General features: G+C 35.6%; 1 protein-coding gene across 1 annotated transcript in view; it reads left to right on the forward strand.

Moving 5' to 3' along the window:
• KCNH8 (potassium voltage-gated channel subfamily H member 8) overlaps positions 1-24,462 on the forward strand; it is a gene marked incomplete at its 5' end in the record, with an annotated part of 99,752 nt that overhangs the window by 57,538 nt on the left and 17,752 nt on the right. Inside the window, 4 exons of the mRNA XM_010173913.1 lie at positions 1,577-1,826; positions 6,375-6,589; positions 21,720-21,758; positions 23,591-23,946. Coding sequence (XP_010172215.1) covers positions 1,577-1,826; positions 6,375-6,589; positions 21,720-21,758; positions 23,591-23,946 — 860 coding nt within the window. The remainder of the gene's footprint in view (positions 1-1,576; positions 1,827-6,374; positions 6,590-21,719; positions 21,759-23,590; positions 23,947-24,462) is intronic.

Raw genomic sequence — 24,462 nt, forward strand, 5'->3', positions numbered from 1 at the left:
CAAGTGGTTTGACCTGAAGTTTTATGTTATTAATTTCCCTATATTTTTAAGTATTGCAGATAGTAACATGAGAGTGAAATCAAAAGACTGATTTCTGGTCTTGTCTTTGCTTGCTTGTTTTAAATGACTTATCCAGGTTATATATTACTCTACTCCAGGAGAAATAATGGTTTCTGTCTGATGGAGTGTTATTAGAATGAAGTATTGTCCTCAGAGTTCTTGTTATATATGTCATTATAAAACTCAGTGGCCTCTAAAGATAATGTGGAAATAAGCAGAAAGATCTCGGTTTGAGAACATTCTTTTCCTGATAAATTATTTTTGTGGTGTGCACAGCAAAAAGAATGGGATTTTCAACAGCATCCTAGCAACAGAAGCAGCCTAGTGAGATTTACAAAGGTGCATAAACCACTTAGATGTCAAAGCTTTCCTAGATTTGGTTAAGGATCAGCCTCAGCTCCTATACCTCCTCTGCCTTCAGTCACACTGGAAGTGAGTGACTGCTGTATTATAACAGCAGCCTCTGGAGCAACCATCAGTATTTCACGATTTGCCTCTCATCCACAAACTGCCTTGTCTGAGCCCACCTGGTCAGGTGGTGGCTGATTGCACAGCTCAGATCCCCTCAAACTATAGAGAAAACTATGCTTGTGGGCTTGCAGCTTGCATGGTCCAGAGCTCTGCCCATAGTCAGGCAGTATATTTTGCATCAATGAGACTGATACCTGAAACCACTTAAACATTTTTCTAAAAGCTCCACCTGAAATTTTTGTGGTGCCTTGACAGAAGGAAAGATGACTTGAGCAGTTATATGTCATTCTCAAAAGACCACCTCTGAGCAGAAAGATGCTTCTCTCAATTTTGCCATCCTGCAGCAGATCTTCTGTAAAACCTATATAGATATCATTAAATGTTGGCTGGGCTACACTGGGAATTTGCCTGATATTAAGATCAAGGGAAAACAGAAAGACCTTATGGTCTTTTAGTTTCCATAGGTTCTTCCACTGAACATGCACTTTGTCTTCATTCCTTTTTTACCTCTCCTTCTGTGTCCAATTGCATCATTAAAAAAGAACAGAAACTCACAAAAAAACCCTTTTTTTTTAGTTATTCCTCTTTCAGTGGTTTTGCAATAGAAGCAATATAGCCTATTGATTAATTTTATACAAGCATTTTAAAGAAAATCTAAACTAAGTTAATTTTTGCTCTGCTTACAGTGTATATGCCACTGTAAACAGGAGTATATAACTGAACAGCCTACTTTGTTCTAACACCTGAGAAGAACTGGAGCAAGGTTAAATTGTGCATTAGGGGGATTTTCTACACACAGTGTTGTTGACTTTTTTCTTGGTTTTGGGTAAAGGTATATTTTTATTCATGTTTTTCTTGGAATTTATAAGTGTTTATCAGCGTAAAGATTTATTGACGTAGCACAAGTCTTATTGAGAGGATAAAAAAGTCAAAGGGAAATCTTTGCATCAGTGCTACATGTGCAGCACTACTAAATCAGATCATTTCTGCAAAAGAGGAAACAAATTGTTTCTCTTTTTCACCCTTTTTTCTCTTTTTTGGACAGCTTTTGAAAGACTTCCCAGACGAGCTGCGCTCAGACATCACCATGCACTTGAACAAGGAGATTTTGCAGCTCTCCCTTTTTGAGTGTGCCAGCCGTGGTTGCCTCAGGTCTCTGTCTCTGCATATCAAAACCTCCTTCTGTGCTCCTGGGGAATACCTCCTCCGGCAGGGAGACGCCCTGCAAGCGATCTACTTTGTGTGCTCAGGTTCCATGGAAGTCCTGAAGGACAGCACGGTGCTGGCGATTCTTGGTATGCTCATAATCACAGCTTCGAAGAGAAAGAATGGCATTCCAATGTAGGAGGACCTTCACTACTAACTGGTGACTTACCGAGTCCTAGTAGTCTGATGAGAAAAAAAATCGTTCCAATTTTAATTTGCTGTTCTTACTCTATGAACATCCTTTTTTTTTTTTTTTTTTTGTTTAAATTTCCTTATTTTTTGCCCTAAGGATCTTTCAATTGCTAGAGTGTTAGCTGTGCAATATTTCACTTGTGTCCTGATTTTCTTATACTTATGCCCTCTCTTTTGCATGTAAGGAGGTACTTGCTAGCTTTGGATACAAATTGCTGCTTTCAACTAAATTTGATGACAGTATTAACACCTCAAAGGACATTGGTTATTATTTCCTAAATATTTTGTGAAAATTATTGGCCAGGAAGTGCTCCCACTAACACTCCCAAATGAAAGAAAGCAATGTGAGCCTGATGCATTCATATGAGCACCCCTTGCAGGACAGCCATGTGGTGAAAAACAAGCATTGTTGGCACTGCTCCCCAAAGAGTTACTTCTTCAAGCTAATTGATGCTGCCAGGAGTCATCTAAGTATATTAGAACAGAGAAAGGCCAGAAATTCTGCTCTAATGAATTTTGTTTAGTTGTTGTTGGCTAGATTACTGCTTTGACATATCTAGGGTTAAGCATCTCTATCTGTAAATTTCAGTGATTGGCCTCAATCTAATGCCTACTAAAGAGATTCCCTTTATCTTCTGCTAAAGGATGATTAGACTTGTCTGAGTTAAGGTTTATAGTGTTTCAATTAAGTAAAATATAAAATTTTACTCTAAATGTAAAGAATTATTTTATTATAATTTTAATACCTCTTTAGATTTAAAGGTATTCTTTCTAATCATTTTTAATATTCTTATAAAACAGAGTTTAAAAGAACATTTCCTTTTTTGCTTCCCTTCCTGTTTTGTGGGATTGCACTAGACTGTTGATAATACAAGCTTCTGGTCTTCTGAAATTGAATTTCCTTTATTTTACTAGCAGGCATTTGATTGGTCTGTTTTTAGAATATAAATGTGATACACGTCCTATTTGTTTCATAACTCTTTAATTCCATTAGATTGACAGTCCATATCACTCCATCACTCATTTGTAATTAGGAAGTTTTAGAATGCTCTGATTTTATTAGATCACATAGATCAAAGCTATAAAACATGGCTTAGAAAAAACATAAGATTAAATATAACAAAAGGTCAAGAGCTACCCCCATTGGAACTATGATTTCATTAATGATTCCATTTCCAGGCACTTCTGAAAATGTTAATGAAAGCATCATTGTGTAATGGTGACAATGAAAACAATAAGAAAGAGATTAGTGGATTTCTCAGAGAAGTTAATGAAATCGTAATGCAAAAACATAAACATAACGCAATGAAATAATGTTTTGTTGCAGTGAATGGGAGTTTCATCATTTGAACCTAATTAACACCAGTAGAACGTGAATGCATCAAGCCTGTAGGTCCCTATGAGAAACTGTGTTACTGATGTGATGTAAATCTAAGACAGCCGTTTCTTCCCTGACAATGCTGGGTTACTTGCAGTTCCCAGACCACTATTTTATAATTCTGTCATGATTCTAATTCTAGTGTATTCGTTTTTGTTTACTGAACCATTCTCACTAAGAAGCAATACAGCAACAATACAATGGAATGCTCTGATTAAATACAGCTGTTTGCTTCCTCTTGAGAGTATTACTTGATATGTAATAATGATGGTTAGGATATATTTTACAGGAAAATATGTTTCAACGTAACAGTTATGTACTGTTTGAGCATACATCTTGGATTTATTTAAAAATATTAGCCATAAGTGATTTAAAATATATCCATAAAGAGAAGAAATTTATAACTTTGACTGCATGTCCCAGATATATTAACAAACAGTTGTGTCTGCATAAACACTTGTAAATAAGTTTATTCTTTAATGAAAAAGAAATAAGCTACTAAGTATAACTTACATGATTCTGTTTATGTAAAAAATATTGATATTCGAGGGAGGTACAATCATTTCACTGCTGCTGTAATTCTACATGAAACTTCAGCTTACTACCTACAGCCTTTCATACATGATTTTCATTTGAAAAGAAGCATACATAAGCTTTACCAGATCAATTGTTGTGTCTTTCAGACTGATGTAATTTTATCGAGTAACTACAATCAAATACAATTCTAATTTTTTTCCCAAATTATTTATGCATTATTGATACTAATACTGTTTATACACCCAAAACATTTCTAATTAAGATGCTTAAAGATCAGTTCTGGTATATTTGAAATATTTTTTCTCTTGTCCATATTTAGACAGCCAGCAATAGATTAACATTGACAGACCTCTGCTCAATATAATTGAACAAATCTAAACACTTGTTGATACTTACAGTAAAAAGTAAAAGTAAATTATTGCTTAGCTTTACACTATATTTGATTATGTAAGCAGTGCATCCTTCGATGAGCAATGCCAAATGTTACTGTCATCTATCGGATTTACCTTCCCCTAAACTAATACTAGTTCTCATTGATACCAACTGCAATTTTTAAGAAACACCAGAGTAACATGGATGTATGTAAATTCCTAGTATAAAAGAAAATCCCTCCCTATGCTGGGTTTATGATAAGCTCTTTCAAGAAAGTTGTTCAATCTCCATGTAAATAGAAAAAATTGCAAGTGGTATTTTAAAGCACAAAATTATCTTATTTAAGTAGGTTCAGGAATGGTTGACTGCTTAGTTTAAATTATCCTTCAGGTTCACCATTTGCTGTGTAATATCCAGTTTGAATCACATGCTGTGTGGATTTTCGGATTTTACAGTCTTCACTTTTTACTTATTAATTGCAGAATAATGTAAGATTGGAAGGGACCTCTGGAAGCCACCCGACCTAAACCTGCTTAAAGCAGGGCCAATTTATCTCAGCTTCCTCAGGGCTGTGTCCAGGCAAATTTTTAATATCTCCAAGGATGGCAATTCCACAGCCTCTCTGGGCAGCCTCTCCTACTGTTTGACCAGCCTCATGGTGACTTTCATTTCTTAATTTCTAATCACAATTTCTTCTGTTGCAACTTGTTCCCAGTACATCTTGTTGCGCTGTATACCCCAGAGAGTTTAGCTCTGTTTTCTCTACATTTTTCCATTAGGCTGTTGAAGACAGCAATAATATCCTTCTTTTGCCTTTTCTTCTTAAGGTGGAACATTACCCAATTTTTTCAGCCTTTCCATGTACATCATGTTCTTCAGTCCCTGATCAGCTTAGTGGCCTCTTCTGAACTCACTCTAATATGTCAATATTCTGACTTGTACTGGGAAGCCCAAAACTGGACCAGTACTCCAGATGTGGTATAAGTGATATACAGATGGAAAGAGTCACTAACTGGGATTTGCTGCTGCACTCTTGCTAATGCTGTGCAGGAGGTTCTTGGCCTTCTTTGCTGCAAGGGCACATTGTTGGCTTATATTCAACTTGTTGTCCCCAAGGATCCCAGGTCCTTTCCCAGAGAGCCGCTTTCCAGCTGGTTGGTCCCAAGCCCATACTACTGCAGGGATGTTTTCCATCTCAGGTGCAGGACTTGGCATTTGATTTTGTTGAATTTCATGAGGTTCCTGTCAGCCCTTTTCTCAATTACTGAAGTCCCCCTGAATGGCAGCTTTGCCCTTCAGCGTATCAAGCACTCCCCTCAATTTGGTATTGCCCATAAACTTGCCAAGAATGCACTCCATCACGTTGTCCAGGATTTAACAAAGACCAACTGTGTTAACTTTTGGGGAAGACCTCTGGTTCAGTGACTACTCTTTGGACTTTATATCCCAGAACAGATGTTTATGAAAGCTTGTCATTATAGAATTTTTGTGCTCTTTAATATATGATCAGTTGTGGTTTTTAATACACCCAGTGTTCTAAGGTAGTCTTGCCCATACATGAAAATACAATGGCTTAAGAATTCATTCTTTTTTCTTGACAGAAGAGCCACTGAGCTACACATATGTTAATAGCGTATAAAACCAAGATAAATAATGAATTGTAGCTATGTAGTCATAGTTACCATAGATTGCAAATGTTTTATAACCAAAATTCTAAGTAAAAAGGTCATTTGAATGGACGATTTACACTTAAATATGTTATTGTTAAAATGCTATCTTAACACTTGTCTGTTCTAACAGAAGAAAAACCCCAAGCTCGAAACATAATGTTCACTTTTTGAAAAACAAAATTGCACCTGCTATTAATTGTTCGGGTAAATCTTAATTTTGTATGTATTTACTTGATTGTTCCCTTAAATCAGATAGTTACCTGTCTGGAAATTAGTCTCTGTACCCCCAATTAATTGCATATAAGATTGCACCTGCAAAAAAAGAAAGACAGCTTTTAGTCAAAGATCCTTTAGAATGTTATTAATTAAACAATGCAGTGGTAACAATGGGATTTAAGATTTAGCAATTATGTTAAACAGATTTATGATTCAAGAAAGAAGTAAAGAATTAATGCTTTAAAGATTATTATCTTCTTATTTTCTTTTAGGTAAAGGAGATTTAATTGGAGCAAACCTGTCCATTAGGGATCAAGTTATTAAAACAAATGCAGACGTTAAAGCTCTAACATACTGTGACCTCCAATGCATTATCCTCAAAGGTCTCTTTGAAGTGCTCGACCTTTACCCAGAGTATGCTCACAAGTTTGTTGAAGACATACAGCATGATCTCACATACAATCTAAGAGAAGGCCATGAAAGTGATGTAAGTATCTTTAAATATTTCTGCAGTTATTGTTACCTTTAAGATCTTTCTCACACTTTAGGCAGTTCACATAATTTTGCCACAGTAAAGGAATAATGCACAGATTATGTTAAAAGGACCACTCATTCCATTTCAGTCATTACTTACATGAATTATCAAGTGATCAGATCATAAACAGTGAGCATGTTCTCTGCTTCTCCTATTTCCATAGAAAACAATCTATGAGAAGACATTCTCCTTTAATATTTTGTTATTTTTTGCTTATGTTTAAAAATAATTCATAGTTATGTAGAGTCCAAAAAAATGTCTTTAACAATACCTTTTCTAGAAGCCCATGTGGCAACCTAATGAACATTCATTTCATAGATCACTGATTATCACTTTGTAGTCAAGAACTTCATGACATACATTCAAAACAAGAAAAAGTTTTTTTCTCATCACACTGGAACTAAAATGTATTTTTCCATTTAAATGAGCAATTTAATGTGAAAAAAACAACAAGAAATTCCAGATAAAGCACTTCTGAAAGATTTCAGTACAGATTTACCAACATACTTTAACTGATATTATGTAGCAACATACTTTAACTGATATTATGTAGCCATTATACATGTTCAGATTTTAATAGTGAAAGGCTTTTATGACAGCTCTCTTTTTCTAACTTAACCATATAAGTGTTTGAAGATAGTGATAGCCAAACTTTCAGGGTGGTATATAATAGTTTGGGTATTTGTATTGTGCTTCTCCTTACATATCGAGAGAAATAGTATTGAAAGTATATGACAAGGATACTATCAAAACAGGGGATGAATGTGATGCTAAGGAAGTGTAAAGGACAAAAAAGGTTATCTGTTTGGGCAGACACCACAAAGAGATGCAGAGCTTAAAAACTTTGTCTTGTGCAGCTGTTACCCTCCACATAGTGTAGGCAGGCACTCACTGTTATGAAAAGCAGCCAGTTGCTTGGCTGGCTGATGGAGAAAAGTGTCAATGGGTGCCCTGCGTGCATGCCTCTCCAGCACTACTGCCCTGCAGTAGTCACCCATGGAGAGTGCTGCTCGCCTGAGGGACCTCTAGGCTGATGGAACTGCTCTAATGCATGCAAGAACAGTGGGCCACAGTCCTTTTTCAGCTCAAACACCCAGTGAATGCAATATATGGGTTGATTTTTCTACATAAGCTTCTTACTAGGTGTACTTTGGCACCAGTGTTTCCACAACAATGCTCTATAAAACATTGAAGTAGAAAGGTTTAAATATATAAATGCAAACTTACCGAGAGGAAGATAATCAGGGCATCTCATCTGTTTGTCTCTTGATATGTCCTTGAACCTCCTGCTGCTGAAGACAGCAGCTGAAAGAGTACAGATCTGAGAGTTCAAAGATAAGTTTTTGTAACCAAGACATTTTCCTTGGGGAGGAATGGTTTATCTGAAAATGAATATAACTCCATGTAAAGATAGGGTTCGAAGCTGACTGCATTCTCATCTCCAGTTTTGTCATGGGCCTTGATTAACCCCCACAATGTATTGCTTCATGCTTTTCTGTATGATGGCAAATCTGGGGATCATGATCTCAGCTGCATACACACTCAGCTTTTATAAAATCAGGGACAACTCTTCCCAATTAGAGTCAGCTGCGTGAGGTACAGACTCTCTGCTGAGAGCAAGCCTACACCAGCCTCCAAGGTGAGTCCACAGACAGGAAAAAACCTCCTCAAACTCACTGTGGAGGATGGGGTTTAAAGTAGTGCAGGATGTATCCAAGCACCTTTTTTGCTTTAAAGAGGAAAATACTTGCAGCATTTGTGAATACACACTATATTTTCATGGTATAGTCCATTATGATAAAACTAAAGGAAAAAAAAAGATATCCTGACACTGAGTAGCATCCAGTATCACAGGCAAATATAGAGAACCCAAGACAGATTATCATAGTGTCACTTTCTCCTACATTCTCGGTTTAACTATGCCCTCCACTACTATTTCTCTTGCAGAAGAATTAACCTTGGTCACGTGCATCTCATTTCTTATCCAATCATTTTACTTATCAGTAAGGATAAATAGCAGTAATAAAGTGGACAAAAATTGTACCACCACAAAAAGAAGGCAGAACAAATGAGGAAAGATACCTATGTCAATAGCAAGTGTGCCTGGTCAACCACTCACCCTGCTTCACCTAGAAAATACCATGTCTCCAGGAATATAATTTGCAAGCAGAAATAATCTGAGAGTTATCTGATGGTTTACTCTCACAGAATAGTAAGAAGCAGCTTTTCAGAAGTACAATTTGTGAGTAAGAAAATATTACTTTTTTAATATAGCATTATTTCTTGGGACTATGGGAGAGTTTGGCAGCTGTGACACTGTCTTGATCTCTGTCTCTCTAAGACAGGCAGATTTTACTTCTATGAGTGTCTTCTTTAGCTTTATGGAAATTTTGGATTTGGAGAGCTTTTCTGTAGTTAAACAGTAGATTGATTCATTTAAATAAGTCAGTTTCTCACTCTCTTTTTCCTTGGATGTTTTAAATGATTGCAAATTTGCAACTGAATGTGAATTTAATGCTTCTGAAAATGGATCAGTAGCAGTATTTAGGTTCAGGTGAACTGTATGGTGAAACAGCATAAATTTCCCCAATATGACTTGCCAAGTGCCTTTCAGTCCTGACCTAAAATACTATTGCACTTACAGTCACAGTCCACCAAAACTGCCTTAGGTTGTAGATTTCCTAACACTTTGAGCCAGCATTAAAAAGGTGGGGCTGCAGAAAGATGCAGTGCTGGTGATCCATTATCACCTTCCTTGTGCTGTTTGAACTGTTTGTTGCATACAAAATTGAATAAGAGTTTTGAACTGGTTTAAAAGTAAGTGGACCAAAAAAGGCCAGAAATCATCAGGAGTTTCCTGATTCTGGAGTGTCAAAGTTGGATACTTAGCTCTAGATCATGTAACTACCCTACCTGCACAGAGATCCCTAGGAAAACTTATTAAATTTATTTTCTTGGTTGTTTGCAAGTCTAAAAGTGTATATAATTATGTGCTCCTTCTGCATTAAAATCCAAGTAAAGCGTAATGGTGAAAAAGGCTCCAGGACTTCCCTAGCCATGTCACTTTTCAGTAAAACAAGGACCAGCTGTAACCAGATTTCACAATAACAAGTAGAAACTGTAGCTGTCTGGTTATAGAAAGATTGGAAGTATTGTTTAAACTGTCTTGGAAGAAAAGCTCAGGAGATTTCAAGTACAGGAGCTGGCAATCCAGTAACTATTTCAGTCTCTAATGAGTAACAGACAGAGAAACAGAAAGACACAAAACCAGGAAGATAAAGTTTCAATGGGTCCTCATGATAGCTCTAAAACCAGCTATCATTAAATGATTTATGATTATAACAATTAATGTGCATGCAATCACACTGGGAGTGCTACTATGACATCTTTTTATATATTCCCATCACAGCAAGATGTGAATTACGAAAAAGTTATGCTGATTATATTTATTCTGTCCTTTGCTTTCTTAGCTGCATTTTGCTCAAGAAAATCTTAACTGTTTTTGTAAATGTACCCAATTATTTGAGGACAGTTAGAAAAAGCTAATTTTTTTGGTAGCTGGAGATGTGACATTAAAGCAATTCAGATATTCAGGTGTTTTAACCATTTTTTCTAGGTCTGTGATTATGATGTCATAGACATGAAATAGTTTGCTAGGTGACAGATTCTGACACCTGCCTCACCCCACCTATATAATTTTTCAAGTTGCGTAAATAGCAGGCAGTGAGAGATTCGGACATCTGATTTGATAAATCTAAGCTTTCATAAGAAGATTCTTACAACGTATAATACAATCATATGAAAGAAACCGGAAGTTATTTTGCTATCCACCAGAGCTGGAAAACATGTGCTATTTTATGTATTTAGAGAACAGTAGCAGATGTTTATAACTCTGAATCATCCTATGAGAAACTGAGAATAGGTAAATATTTGCACAATATCTTTGTGGGCTTGGTAACATTTTATTGTTTCTGATTATTTCTTGCATCCATGAAGAAGTGCCTACAGTGTAGACATCATTATTCATCAGAAAAAAACCCCAAAGGCTGGTTACAGCCAGACTGATACAAAGAACAAGAGGTCGCCTTCACATCTATGCCATCTCTCAAGCTGTAATGAAGTCCCAAAGGAAGATAAGACCCATGCAGGCACAATCTTTGACTCACTAGAGCTCTATCAACATGTGTCATTTTCAAAAAGAAGAGATGATATTCCTAAAGATTCAAAAATCCGTGTTTGTAGACAGGACTCGTAATTAATACGAATCTACTTTTCCTTTTGTAGCCTTAAAAGTAGTGTTCTGCCTCTTACAAGAACTTCTCTTCCCCCTCCCATCAAAGAAGAAACTACTCTCTTTAAAAGGAAAATACTCAGCCTCTGAAGCAGGGGGAAGAACTGCTTCCTTCAGTGCATCCACAGTGTAAATGAAACATAATGACAAAGGTTGCAGAAGAAAAGTGGTGGATTCTTCCTTCAGTTGGAAACATTGAGTCTTACTGCAGCTTAGCCAGTCTCCTTGATAATAAAATAAATAGACAAATAAATTCTAAAAGGCAACCAAGAAGCAATAAAAACAAACAATTTTTTTTTTCTCCCCAGAAAGGCATTGTCTGACAAAATGGGGCTTAATTCTCCTTTTTTGGTGTTTAGAATTTATTAAATTTTGATGATTGAGTTGTGAGCTTTTTTAATATAAATATAATAGCTCAGGTTGCTATTAGCAATTCCAAACAAATTACAAGGAATGTTCATTTTCTACTGCAAACCTGAGAATTGACCAAACCAATTGTTCTTAAAGGTAAAAATAGCCCTAAGCTCTGGAGGGCACAGATTGGGAAGAAGAATATCTACAAATTCTAATCTAAAACATGCCTAGTCTTCTTGTTCATTCCAGCTCAGCACTAAACAAGTATTTTAAGAGCATATATATAATTCCACTTTATTTCTTTTTAACTGGCTTATTTCTAAACTTTTATCTTTGTGCCAACTGGTCTTATTGCTCCTGTAGGCAGAAAAAAGGATAGCAAAAAAAAATTTTTAATGCAAGCACAAAATTCAGCTGAAAGTCAGCCTGGCCACTGTCTATTTTTCAGCTAACAAATTACATATTTGAAATACATTCATTCTTACATCTTTAGTCATGCTTTTTCTTGACATTCTAATATAGGTCTGTTAAATTTATGAATTCTGCTTTCTGATACAGTAATAACTCAGAAGGAATTCTGTCTGTTAGATATTTGATTATCTGTTTTGAATCAGCAATGGAAATAGCATGACATTTCTGATTTTTTTTTTTTTAATGCGTCTGTTGTCTGGATAATAAATAGTATTTTGCTTTAAAGAAACATATCAAAGTTATTGTATTTGCAATTCTAGAGACATTAAGGAAAAAATAAGCATGTTTCTTTGAAGATAGTTACTTTTAATTTTGGCAAACATTGTAAAACAAGAAAACTGATAGGAACATCAGTCACATGATCACTTATTGTTGTGTTTAACATTCAGAGCCAAAAAAATTTCTATTTCTTGGGTATTACCTATGCGTTTTATAGTAAAACCTATGCATTGAAAAAATTAATTTCCAAACCAACTCTTACTACACTGCTACACTTAGTCATAATTCCTCCACCTCAGCCTAGATCATAGCTCATCCTGTACACTGCAGGATAATGACAGGCTGCAAAATATTATTCATAATAAATAATTTCCATAGAAGATTTCCCAAATAATTCCAACTACCTTTTTAAAAGAAATGAGGGTTTTTTCATGTTACTTGGCAGCTGTGCAGAAAGAAGTGGCTTACCTTAGAAAAGTTAAAAAGCTCTACTTTGACATTTAGAGTGGGTTGGATAACTTTGAGGAAAACTTGTACTTTTTAAACAAGCTTGCATGCAGTTAAGGACCCACCTTTGTCAATAGCTCATCTGGCAGATCATGTGCTATTACTGCAGGTGTAACTCACAGGTGTTTATTGTCTGTGGCACAGCAGGTATAAATTCTGCAGAAAAAGAGACCAGTCAATGGCACTTTTTGTTTCTATACAAGAATTATTAGAACTGGTGGAATATAGAAGTGAATAAATCACCTAAAGCAACAGGAGTCTAATATTTTATCTACATAACTATTCTGAAAAAAGAAAAAAAAAACCAACAACAAAAAAACCACAAAAACCGCACAACTTGAATTCCTGTTTCTCTTTAGTTCGTGTGTGCTTGACTGCAACACAGACCAAATTCCCATTGCTCTGTGAGAGACCCTATGATGACCCTAGAGCAACTGATGGCTCTGCATCTACTGCTGTCTGTCTGTCAGCCACCATACTTCCATCTCTCTTTTATATCTCTTTTGATATGAGATGGAGTCTGCAAACTTCTCATATTCTCAGCAATTATAGTATAGAAATGAACATGCTCCTCATACTATAAAAACCTAAAATAATTTAAAAACTGTGAACATATAATTAACTTTGAGACATGACTCCTGATGTATTCACTGGAGTAGGTCTCTTACCTGCCTCTGTGCATGGACTACTCTGCAGTGAGTGCTACTGTAAAATATTGCTCAGTGCTCTGTCACAATTTACAAGCTACTCAGATTATTCATTCATGCTTCTGGGACCATCTGGAATTTATCGTTCCTTTTTCCTTCTCGCTCTCTCTCCCTCTTCATCTTTCCAAAATAAATTACCCTATTGCTGAATAAGGCAGCTCTCATACAATGTCACTTACACAGCTCAACTTCTATATTTCTGCAGAACAAGTAACAGGATTGTGCAGCTGTAGAAGGGCATGAACATTGGCAAAAAATCAGAGAAGTTCCTTCACCTGTTTTACACTTAATTTCTGACATTAAATGAATGAGGAGCAGTTTGGGAACGAACTATGTTGTCTAGCCCTCTGCAAGATATTTCACAGGTCTCCTACTTGTAATCATGACAGTAAGCATGTTTTGATGGATCTTTGGCTATTTGAGGTGGATGCTAGTTTCAAAGAACTGATTCTGCTGCAATATCCTCCTCCCAGTGCCGAGTTACAGTCAGTCCTTCCTCCACTCCCTCAAACTGGCACTTACCAGCTTCACTCAGTCTGGGAGTGGACTGAGCTGGAGCCATAGCATGAGCCAGGTTTCTTTCACTCCTTTCTGTTGTCTGCTGACTCATATAGATAGTTTACGTGCATTCATTGGTGAGCACGATGTGTAGTGCCACTGAACCACCAGTTCACCCAGTACCCCTCAAGATAATAATCATGTTTCTAATAGATCCTTCAATATGGTGCTCCACCGAGAAATAATGCAAAAAGGAAATAAGTAATAAAAAAAGGAGAGACTGGTATGTCTTTTTTCTTGCAGGCTTGGTGGCCTTTTCGTTTTCTTTCTTGGTATATTTACCTGAATTTATTTTTATTTTTATTTGTTTTTTGCTGGTATGCTCCCGTTTCATTTCTGTAGCCTTCAGGCATTCTATTTTTGAAAAAACCAACACACAGCCAGCTATAGTGCCTTTTCATTTCTGTAGCCTTCAGGCATTCTAATATTTTTGAAAAAAACCAACACACAGCCAGCTATAGTGCCTGGTTTTGCCTCTCAAATAGTTTATTCTTCTGATTTGTGGTCATTTTGCAGTTACAAGATTCATCCCACCACAATTTATTGATACAATTATGTAATCTTTTCCATTTTTTTTTCTTTAATTCTTGTGTTTTCACAAGTCTTTTCCATTTTACACCTATAACAGACAATTGGCTATAAGGATGAATCTCACAAAATGTGTGAGAGGTCAAAGGGTAGGAGAGGAAAATAACCCATTCAATTTTGTCTGGGAATATTTTACATATATGTGACCCATCCCAATTTCCTACCCCTGTGGTCATTCTTTTACTTTTGTGAATGTGTTAAGAGACAGGAATTATGATAATTTATATTTTTTATGATAAGACTATGCAATGTATGTATGTAATTGGGATTTTCACAATTGGACCTTAGCACTTTCTTGATTAATGCAAACAATTTTCATTATGACTAGAATTAAAATGTTTAAATGAGTGACAAAATTCTACTTCTAATTTTAGCTTTTGAGTCATTTTGAACACTCTCCATTCTCATTCATTTAACTTCCTGGGATTACTGCATTCTGCATCAGATTATAAAGATTAACTAGAGGGTTACATGTTGAAAAAAACAATCCAGGCTAGCAAAGCAGCTTATTGATGTTTTTAGACTGTGGTATGAAGAGGGTAAAAACACTCTGTCAAACAGAATTTCAGCCAGGAAAAGCTCCTGGCTATCAGAGAGTATTGCCTTGGAATCTAACTATATTTCTGTTTTAATTACACAGGGATGCTAGCTGATAACTTTTTCAAATATGGTCACTGTGCCTTAGGAAACATGATAATATAACTTTTACAATATTAATATTATATCTTTGTCTCTATATTGAAAAAAGGCAAATAAAATTAATCCTATTATATTTTAACTTTAAAATTGTATGAATATAGAGGGTGGATTTTTGTTTTTCATAATTGCTTTTATTTTGCATTGATATAGCAACGACCAGACAGTGGCCTTAAATTTAGAAGCATTCTTACAGTAGCCTATCCTTTTATTATTCTGTGTAAAGTAAGACTAATTTGTGAAGGAAATGATAATACTTACCACAATTTCTTCTATAAGAACACTAGTTCTGAAGTCACAGACTACCTTGAGATGTAATGAGTTTGTCAGACTGGCTTATATGGAAAGTTCCTACATCACTTGCAGAGATATTATAAACCCAGGAAACATGATGAAATGTGTAAAATTAAATATGATATAGACTTTGTGCAAACTGTTTTTAATTAGTGCAACTTCTTTATCAATCAGGCATTCTACATGGATACAAGTATGTGTTCTCAATTTTATTGAGCTGGTAATGTTTTTAGTGCAACTTTTTAAAACATCATAGAACAGTAGAATAACTGAGGTTGGAAGGGACTTCTCAACATCATCTAGACCCACCTCTCTGCTCAAAGACATGAAAGTATACAAAAATGAAAACAAAAAATTATTTATGTAAAAATGCAGTCTAAGATTTTACTGATATAAAAACAAATATATCCACATACTTTTTACTTTAATCATCTACACCTTCACTCAGTAAAATCAGAGCTACAGAACCTGCCTACATAAGTGTAACTAGAGTTCTGCTGAAAATAATTCCTACCTAAGACATATAGATCACTTTTCAATGCTATGATAAATAATAACATGATTGTAGTAACAAATATATACATACAGTATATACATATATACTGTATATATGGTACAGTACTGCATATAGAGTAAGTGTTCAGGGACAGGCTCCAATGATAAACACAATATGTTCATTCCTTCAACAAAACTGATACTGGATTTTTCTGATATAGGTTTTGGTTTATATTATGGTACTTCAAAAATTTCATTTACTTATTGAGTATCCATGTTGTCTTAGTTTCTAGCTTATGCGGAACTTCTTGAGTAACAAAGCTGCCAAGAGCTCAAAAAAACTGTGCACTCAGCTTTTCTGTATTATGCATATACAAAAAACACAAATTGCATCTCAGGGGAAGGAAATTATGATGGCTTTCTTACTTAACAAGGTTATATACTTAGACTTCTGCTGATATCTTCACATGCTAGGACATGGCTTCTTGCCCTGAGGTGAAATCATGCAAATTGCTTTCACAGTTACTGTATGTCTGTTGTCTTCCCCAAAGTTTTAACTCTGAATGTGTCTAGGGGCCAGATGTGTGCTCAATTTGCACTTTTTTTACTTCTGGGAGAATTGACTAGAGGTTAATCTACTGATCAAATTGTCATTCAAAAAGCAAAATATTCATTATTTAGAAGAAATATTTCTAAGAAAAAACCACCCAGATTTTAAAATAAGGAAACAGATTATGCCTGTCCCTGCCTTTTTCTTCGTAAGGTTTACCCTGAAAGCCAGACAAAGCTGAACTTTCTTAAAAATTGTTCACGGGTGTGTTGGTGTCCTGAGTGAGTCACTTCTTATTAACACTCGTCCCACTGATTTGACCTCTGAGTGCAAGCAAAACAGCTTGGCGACATTGGGGATGCTTGGATATAGGAACTGGCAGGTAGTAGAATTCATTGGAAGAATACTTTTCAAGATCCACTTCATTGTCTTTCTCTTTTCTTTTTTCAAGAGCCTCTCTGAAGTTAGATAAATATATTTACATAAAAAGTAGTATGAAGTTTCATTTAAAGATAAAGCTAACAATACAAACTTAAAAGCAACAATTCCACAGTATATGCAGCCTTGAGTTGAGGTGTCTAATTGTCTATCAACCACAGGGCCAGTCCTGCAAATATTTATGAGTCTGTGTGAAATCTTAGAGTTGCATGAAGTTAAGCATATATGTTTTATTGCTTTGAAAGCTGTTAGGATTCACTGTAATTTCTACTAATAATATGTAAATCTTTACTTGACTGTAATCAAACTGTAAGAATATTTAAAAAGTTTTCTCCAGTATATATTTTGTCTACAGTAATCTGCAAGCTTTTCCAAAAATGCAACCTACTACTGCAATGTACAGTCAGTGCCAGGTCTGTTGTAGCAATTCCTCCTTTTGTCTTTTTTTGACCCCATTGACAGTCTTTTCCTTAATTTTTTTAATTCTTATTGGCACAGGTTTGTTATGAAAGATGTATGTTCAGAGCAGTCTAGGACCCTAATTTCTTCTCCTGTTTTGGGGTGGGTGAGAGGGAGTAAGAGTATAGAAGTAAAAATTACAATTTATACCATGCATATTTACCAGGTATTCAATTTGCTATTTTTTGGTTTTGTGACATCTTTTTAACACAAAATGCAATAGATTCTGTATTGTTAATGAAACAATCAAAGTATAATTAAAAATTTCTGCTAATTAATGTAGTGAAATTAACATTCAAGTTTTAAAGAAATATATGAAAACTAAACTTTTAATACTAAATATAAAAGCTCATGTGAGAAATTTGAATCCAAGAAAGTATTCATTTGCAAAAAGACTTAACCAAAGCTAACCACAATCAGCCAGTTACTGAGCACTTAACTTCACAGGGTACAATAGTTTATTCAAAAGATAGGAATTATGTAGGATAATGACCTAAGAGAAGATTGCAGAGCTCATGGCAATTCACAGTTACTGGTCACCTAGGATAAAATACTGGTGACAGATCTGCTTTTCAACTTTTGCTGCTAGTTCAATATACTCTGTACTGCAAGTAGTATCAGAGAATGCTGAAAGCATCAGCTTCCACAAAATACATTTTCTTTATCTATCCATTAAGCAAGGAAAAGAAATAATAATAAACCTGAGAAAATATAGGAACAAGCCAATGAACTATAGAAAATCTTAAAAAGAAAAGAAAAAAAAAGGTAGATTGCTCAGTAAATGTAGATATCAAACTATCATATCTAACCTGAGAAACTCTTTGTGAGTGATTGAGTCCTTTGTGATTTAAAGGACTTGTGATATTTCATCGAAAATTTTCCTGATTATGGAAAACTGAGGCCTGAACACATGAGGCATTAAGCTTTTAAGTGGCACAATAATCCCTTGTTAGGCACTTGTATCTTTTCCATTACTATACAGTAACTTTGCAAAGAATAGCACATATGGCATCCATTCTTGGGGGTTTTTTTGCCCAGCCAGCCAATAGGTGTTTGCTCTTTCCGAATGCTAACTAAGAACAATAATATTGTAGTTTCATTTCAGATCCTTTCCTGAAAGTGTATTTTAACCTTTTGACTCCTCAGATACAAAGAATTATTCATATACTTTAGGACCCAAGAGTTACAAGCAAATCAGCGAAATTATGCTTCTATTTTTGTTCCTACTTCTCTGAATCAGTCCAGTAAAACATAACATTCCTTTAAGCCCAAAAATGCAAATTTACTTATCTGGACATTGAATGTATCAAACCCAAATTTAGCTGTATTTCTGTGTTTCTCTTTTTAGGATCTTATAATTGGAATTTATCTTGAATTATTGTATGGCTAATTATCTGGTTGGGCCACAATTCCTGGTAGAGATTCTTCTATTAAACACTGCTGTCTCTTGACCTTAGAAAAACCTTCAGATCATTAGCTTTTGACAGCAAATCACCAGTGTTTTCAGATAGGGAAATGTTCTTTTTGTGCTCATAATTAGCAATGATAAAAATTACTGAATTTTTAAGCTCTATATATTAACATATTAAACAATTAAAAGATTATATACATGGAAGAATTTTATATTAATCTGCTTTTGGTACATGATCTATTATTGTTTTGTCTTGTGCAATTAAACTCAATAGCTGGTTTCACAAGACATAAAGAGGCACTACGGCTGAAATTTAAAATTGAATTAGACTCTTTGACAGTATTTCACATAACTCATGCTAACATCAGTCTTTTGAGTTTGTTTTTTTTTTTTCCTTAAAGCATATCAGGGGAAATATCTGTGTTTTTCTTTCAGAAGCCCCTATCTTTTAAGAGTTTTACTTCTTTTAAAAAGACTAACATGTGAGCTATTTTGCATCCTCTTTCTTTTTGCATAAGAAAAAAAGTATTTTATAGAAGGCTATACCAGTGTGCTGCCTTAAATAAAAGGTTTTAGCAGATCAGAAACTAGGACAGCACTTCATAGTTGTTTACTCTGATACTAGATTTCTACAGAGATAAAGCTGTGTGCATGGTGAGGTCTTTAAATTTACTACCCTTTGACTGGCTTATCCGTGTTCTTGTTCATCTTTCCTTTTCTCTTTAAGAATAGTATTTTTGCAAGGAGAGAGAGAGAGGGGAGTTGCTGAAGGAGGTTTAAAAGCAAAACTCTTGAGAACTTTCTGGTCACAGATTAATTGTAGTTTCTTTTACCAGCTTTCAACTACCAAGTCATAAAGTCCAGGCCTCTGTTTTATGTGTGCAAGATATGGTGTTCAAAGATACAAGCAGTAAATGTGGCTGCAGTGTATTAATACAGACAGAATTGCAACACTCTACTGTGAGTTCTGTACTATGGAAAAGATACCTTCACCTTTCTCTTGGTAAGGTCATGAGGCAACATTGCATGAGGCAATGCTACTAACCCCATTTCCTCTGTAGCCAGTTTCTCCCTGCTGCATTGACCAGCAAGGGTAACACTGAGAGCAGAGGAGGATTGGAAGGGTGGCTGTGGCTGCTGATGGGTGGCAGGGAGGTCCTGAAGCCAGGTGACAGTGCTACCACCTGATCACGGAGCAGAAGGCCCAACCCAGCTGAATGACCCTAGCAGAGCTGTGGGAAATGCCACCAGGACATCTGGGAAACACCCATATAATGATTTCTTTGTCTCCGTTTTCAAGATGTACATGTGCTCAGGAGAAGAAAAAAAAGTGAGGAGAAATCCACCAGCATTACAAACTACAAATGATAAGTCACTCCTAAAGCCTTCAGCAGACAAATTCTTACTTTCCAAAATTGTTTTTTGTGAAGCTTCTAACATTTGGGATTGGCTTAGAGTTTTAATTAAGGTTGCTATTTAACATTCATACTGCACCTGTGCCTAGAAGCTAAGCAAACAGATGCCCCAAAAATCTGGGCAGTATTGTAAATTAATCTTCTTAAACATATGTGCAAAGTGGGCCATTAGTACTTCCTAATTCTGACTTTAATATTTTAGTATGCTTCCTGTTCTCCTGAATCTTGAAGGAGATGGTGTTTCTTCAATTGGCAGAGATTACAGTGCAAGCTGGGAGATATCAGTATATGAGATTTCTTCCTCTGCTAATATCATCTAGTAATTTATCTAACTTAGGAAGAATACAGCAGTTATTTTATTTACATACCCTAATTATTGCAGTTGTTCTGTTTGTCAGTTATTAGAGTGTTATTGCTAAAGTTACTGATACATCTGTTACTGGCTTGGCTGTTGTGGAGCAGGATTTCTGCTAAAACAAACGTAAATATTGTGTATTAGCATATTATGCCGCTACTAGTACTCTCACCTTTATGAGAAACTATAAAACAGTTTTCAGGTTAACCTGAAAGACTTATGAAGAAAAAGAAAAAAAAAAAAAAAAACCACCCAATTATTTTTTCTAAATCTCTGTCTAAAATTTGTTTATTTAGGAGTTCCAAAATCTTTTATTAAACAAATTGGAAAGTCCCAAGGACTTCCATAAAGGCTTAACTTCTTCTATCTGAGTTTGGAGAAAAATAAACTAATGTTATGAATTTAAAACTGATGACTGTTAAGCACCTTTTATCTTGACATGTGGGTTTAGGAAAGCTGAAAATCACTTCTGAAAATTCTACCTGGCAGACTAAAATTTTCCTATAAATACAGCATATTTGCTACTTTTTTGCTGTTAGAGACTTACCTGTGGTCAAGTGTGGATATTCAAATAAACAACAGGATTTCAATAACAGATATTATTCAGCAGTTCCAGTGGATTTCATTGGAAGTAGTTACACACCAAACTTGCATGATTTTTTCTTCTTCCTTTTCTTTCATTTTACTTTCTGTTTAATCCAAGAAGAGAAAATGTCATGGCCTTGAAGAGCTGTTAGGTACATATCTCCCTCAGGATTATATTGGTTCTTCTCACCTCAGTCCCATCACCGCCTTTGAAAATTCCCCAAAGATGCTACAGTTAGTTAGATCATCGTTCTGTAACATTCTGTAAGATCATCTGCATGTAAGGACTAGGCTGGCACAGAAGCTAAAGCTACAAAGAGGAGGACCAAAGCAGAGCACTGTTCCTGCATGGGATTCCATCAAAACAGCACTGAAACTCACTAGGCATAAATTCACCCATCTACATTCATTCATAGATTTGGAGCCTTAAGCCAAAGTTATTTTTGCAGAAACGATCTTTTTAATAAAAATAACCTTTTTTTTTTTTTTCTTCTGCACAGCATCTGTTTTCAAGGAGTATCCTGAGTTCAGTGCTGTGTCACCATTTAAGTTAATACAGCTGTTTCATCATGAGACTCTTTTCTTCTATCAGCATAAATGTTTTGGTTTAGATGTTTGTATGCTCATGGAAGTCAACACTGTGCAGGTGCACATATTTGCTACTTTTTAATTTTGTTTTGTTCTTTCAGGTAATATCAAAATTATCAAACAAGTCTACGCTATCTCAGGTACGTTAATCACGTTTTAAATATGCCAAGCTTGACTTTGAAACATGCATACAGTCGTGACCAGAGCAAAGCTGGAAAAACTCCAACTGACTTCCATGGTTTCAGAATGAGACTTTAAATAGCATCCTGCAGATAGTTCCGCCACTGTCCAATTTAGGAGTAACAGCTTATGATCTTTTCTTCCAGGTGCTGGATTTGGATATCCTACTATAGCATTTCAAATACATGGTTACCCAAGCCAAAATTTTGATTATGGGTAACACTCATTCTCTGTAGAGTACAGGCTGCAATAGTGCCAGGTCCTATACAATTTTATCATCATGATAGACTTCAGATAGCTGTTATGGTTGATAACAAGGCTATTATATTTTATATAGGCAGGTCTTTTGGCACTGTTTTTAAATTATTACCTTTTCATACATGTCAGATGGAAAGGATCTAGTTTACTAAATCTGTCAACATATACTAAGAGAAGAGCATTCACTCAATGGAAGTGTGTCGTAGCACACTTAAATCCATGCTGCAAAACATTTAGAAAGATAACCAATCGGGTCTTAGAACATTTAGATAAATTCTCCAAATCATAGAATCATAGAATGGTTTGGGTTGGAAGGGACCTTAAAGATCATCTAGTTCCGACCCCCCTGCCATGAGCAGGGACACCTTCCACTGGAATTTTCACCCAGGCAATCTTACTTGGCTTGAATATGGGAAATTTGACTATATAAACTCATTTGAGATTTTTATATCTAAAGTTAATAGTGCCTTAATCAAGCTTGATTAAGAGAAGTAGCCTGGAAAAAAAAAAATAATAATAGCAACCTTTTCTGAAACCATGAAGTTGCATTTGGCTGTACTTTTCACTGAGATGTGTAGAGTCTGTTAATTTAACTTGGAACCTGATTCTGCCTTAGTCCATTCACCTTCTACCAATAAATACAGTAAGTTGTACCATGGGAATAAATGGAACTATTTTTGAGTTACGGCCTGATCCTGACAGTATCTCCATGTTGGCATATCTCAGCACTCATGAGCAGTGTATTTTGTTACCATGAAACAATAACGAACAATACATTGCTCTTTTACACTGTGCTTTAATTAGCACATAAAGTACAGAACTGTCTGTGTCAGCTCTGTGGTGCCTTTAAATTGCCTTGGTTCCAATATCAAGCATTTAAATTGCCTTTAAAAAAAAAAAAAAACACACATATAGCTCTGCTTTTTGATGACTCAGTTCTGAAGTTGACAGTGTCGTACTATTGATGCATTAACAGGACTTTGTATAAACTGGAAAATCTGTCTACTATCCCAGCAGTGGTTTCAGTTACAACAACTAAGAAGGATACAGAGGGCATCTGGGCTTGAGCTGAACTGGTGTAAATGCTATTTATACGTTATAAATGGTTCTATATGAAAATGTGGAATTATATTAGTTATCAGCATCAGTTTTTTCCCTTGGTCCCCCAGGAGTCTGAAAGTGTAATATTCAAAAGAAATAATGCCTCAGTAAAGCAATATTAATCTACTCAAGTGTACATATGGCACATGGCTTGTAAGAACTAGTGCTGTCTGCCTTGGTAACAAAATATATTGCAGTGAGTTCCCTGGCTACGTTGCTAGTGACCTTTTCTAATTTGTATTTTTCTTATGTATGCACATATAGCCATAGATGAGGAGGGAAGCTATGGAAGAGTTCCAAAAGAGCTATCTCTAATGAGAAATGAAAGCTGTGCTAGATCTGGGTTTGTTCCGAGATGAACACCAGAAGAAATTGTGTTTCTGCAACATCAGGCTCTGAATTTTACGCTAGTATGTATTATCTACTATTTTAGACAGAGCTTAAGGGAAATGGAAGTATAAAGAAGAAACTCCCTTCAATTGTGGAAGATGAAGACGAGGATGAGGAGGGAGAGGATGAGAGCAACACCCTTTCACCAGTCCATACAAAAAGAACAAATTGCTCTCAGCAGAAGAAGGCTGGAAACAATAAAAGCAACCTAGGGAGGAACTTGAAGCAGTTGGCCTCAGGAACGGTGCCCTTTCATTCACCCATCCGTGCTTGCAGTTCAAACCCCTCAAGAACCAAACATGAAACTGAGCTCCATTACTGCTCCAGAAGGAAGGAAAAAAACCTTAAGTTACACCTTTCAGCACTGACCACCAGTGGTCCACCTGACCTGAGCCCAAGGTAATAGCTGCAAACGGTTATTTTCTTCTCTATCATGTAACTCCTATTAAAAATATAATTATTGTAACACTATAAAATATTTTTTCTTTAACAGTTGATACTTTTGTTCATCCCACAGAGAAGGAAAAGTCCTCTTACTGCAGAACCATTACACACTCTGCAGAATGTTATGACTTTAGTACATTATTGCGAAATAAAGTATTTCTACCAGTAAAAAGGGAAAGTATTGAGCAATTACAAAAATTATTATTTGAATAGTCTGGCTTTATGGTATCATCTTGTCCTCCTATAATAGTATACATTCCCACAATAGCACTGTGAAATATTCTGAGTCCATCAGAGAGACAGCAATTTAGAAAGCAAGTAGATGATAATACAGCAGAGCTGTGCAAATACAAAAATTACTGGAGTAGAGGACTAAAATGGAAAACTATTGTCTAGCAATTTTAGAAAATATTTAGAGGGTTTTTCTACATTAGAGAAAGGAAACCTTTAATGCATGATATGTAGAGAGTA

This window comes from Antrostomus carolinensis, unplaced genomic scaffold, assembly GCF_000700745.2.
Source record: "Antrostomus carolinensis isolate BGI_N321 unplaced genomic scaffold, ASM70074v2 scaffold3128, whole genome shotgun sequence".
Classification (NCBI taxonomy): Eukaryota; Metazoa; Chordata; class Aves; order Caprimulgiformes; family Caprimulgidae; genus Antrostomus; species Antrostomus carolinensis.